The 2349-nt window shown below is 46.7% G+C and overlaps 1 protein-coding gene across 1 annotated transcript in view; it reads left to right on the top strand.

Annotated features, from left to right (window-relative positions):
* The first annotated feature begins 506 nt into the window (after window positions 1-506).
* The window catches only part of tkv (serine/threonine receptor kinase thickveins), a 13149-nt gene continuing 11306 nt past the window's right edge, over window positions 507-2349 (top strand). The window contains exon 1 of the mRNA XM_018514871.1: window positions 507-608. Within this exon, the coding sequence (XP_018370373.1) occupies window positions 524-608 (85 nt within the window). The 5' untranslated portion in view covers window positions 507-523. The remainder of the gene's footprint in view (window positions 609-2349) is intronic.

Here is a 2349-nt window from a genome sequence, read left to right as displayed (position 1 = left end):
TTTTATCTCTGAAATTCTATAATATGCGTGACGTAAAGTATAGTATGTTAGCGTGCTAACATTGTTGTAAGCGCGTTCTGAATACGGGCCATACTTTTTACGACAAAATCGATTTTGAGTTGAAACCATTTAAAATCATTCCGCATCGTAGCATTCGCAACGCGCGAAGAATCGCGTAATCCGACTTAATACCAAAGACCTCTCGTCACTTGGTCACTGCGTCTCTCGATTCTGTTTATCGCGCCGCACGATCAGATAAACTCTCGACAGCGAGAGGCGAAGAGGTTCCTTAGCACAGACCTGAGGCCCGATCCCCCCCTGATAACATCGTCCCGCTCTCTCACGCGGCGTCTCTCGTCGCTCTCCGTCGGCGATGCCGACGACGCACGAGGCGTCGTCCCACCACCGGCGACGCGCCCCCACCGATTCGCGGCGAAGACGGCCGAGGCGAGTCGGCCTGCGCCTTGCGGCTTGACGCGAGCACTCTACGTCACAGTGAAGTATGTGCTCCCGAGTGTAGAAAATGGCTGCGCTCTCCGCTAACTCGGGCGGATGTAAATATGGTCTGTGGCTCGGCCTGGGAGTGCTCGCCGCGAGATACCTCGGCGGTGAGTACAACCGCCTTTTACGTGATATACGCTATGCTCGTTCCGCGTCGTAACATGCGTGGCGTACGTTTGCGTGCATGCATGCGTGCGTACGTGAATATTCTGTGTCCGTGTGTGCACGCGAGATGCTGCCTGCTCAGCCTGCTGCCGAGTGCCGACGGGCAGCGGAGAAGGCGAAGCGAAAACGCGAGGTTCGCGTCCCGTCGCTGCCGGGCCCAGCCGGGCCGCGCGCGAGAGAGAATCGATCGGATGCGGACTGGACGCGCGAAACGATCGCCCTGGTCCCCGCGCCGTTCGCCTTCTGCCTTCTGCCGCACAGATGTTTCAACCCGATCGCCGTTCTCTTCTCTCTTTCTTCGCCTTTTCCTCGGTTCGCTCCTCCGCGCCCGCCGTCTCGCGATCCGCGCGTTTGTTCGCACATTCGCGTCTCCGTCGACCCCCGTCTCTCTCCCTTCTGGGCTCCTGTTGTTTTTGTGCTCTGAAATTCTTAATAACGATAATAACGATCACATTGTCGCGCAGCTTTTTTATTTTACCGTGTATAAAACTGCGACAGTGTAATGATATCTTTGCTGTCATTCATGTCCTACCAATGTAGATTAATTTTAATCTTGGCTCAGTTTCTCTTCATCTTTTCTATTTCTTAGAACTAGAAAGGGATAAGGTCGTAGCGTTTTTCACTGACAGAACTCAGGGCATATTAAAGTTGTTGTACATTAACCTAATCTGATTGTAAAAGTGAGAGATCTCGATTAATAAAATACTCAATGTATATTTCATCAAATACCACAATAAAATGTATTAAGAATTTCGTGGTTTAATTCGTTTCTATATTTTTAGTAAACGTATATCTTTATGTCGATTTGTGTACAACGGCTTTAAAGTGCACTGAAGGCGCATCAGCTCTGCCACTGAAAAACGCTATTAGTTGAGTCGAAATTAAAATTAATCTACATTGGTAGAAATGAATATAATAAGGCTCTACCGATGTAAGATTAACTTTAATACCTTTAACTTACTGTTTTTCTAATTCTAAGAATTAAGAGAAAAAGAAAAACAGTTCGTAATTCTTAGAATTATAAAAAAGATTAAGGATTAATTGGCCCGAAATTAAAGTTAATCTTACATTGGCAGAATCATGGGCCTAAGAGTTACAAAACCTGGCCGAACCGACGACCGAGAAACGCCACAAGACCAAAGTACATCACATCATCGTGAAGGATCGTTCGACGCGCCCTCGAATCCCTCGATTGTATCGCACTCTTTTTAGTACCTTCGAGGAAACACCCCTAGATACGGGGAAACGCCGTCGACGCGACGGCGATCGACAATACCTTCGTGTGACACTTCTTAGTTCCGCGACCCTCGTAACTCCGTGCATCGCGTACTTTTCTCCGTTTTATCGTCATTATTTATTTCAAGCATTCGTATGTCTCAAATTACAAAGCACTTCCGGCTGTTTTGTGACAGTAACAGGTCTGCTTGCACTTTTTGCACTCAGCATCTTCGCTTTCTCTCTCCTCAACGTCTTAATATATATTTATCTCATTTTAATTGCAAATATTTCTAGGAATTTCAAGCGAACAGACCTAATTGCATTTTCTTTTTTTTTATAGCGCTCAGTAGTGTTATTAATTTTTTTCCTTCGCAATTAAATCGAACGTTCTCCCACTGATACGTTTTCTCGGGTGGAATTTCTGCGTCGTTCAACATAGCACGCGGCCGTACTTTTTTACGTCTG

Source organism: Trachymyrmex cornetzi, unplaced genomic scaffold (genome assembly GCF_001594075.2).
Source record: "Trachymyrmex cornetzi isolate Tcor2-1 unplaced genomic scaffold, Tcor1.1 scaffold56, whole genome shotgun sequence".
Lineage (NCBI taxonomy): Eukaryota > Metazoa > Arthropoda > Insecta > Hymenoptera > Formicidae > Trachymyrmex > Trachymyrmex cornetzi.
Note: the sequence above shows the minus strand (reverse complement) of the source record. Positions and strands in the feature narration are given on the sequence as shown.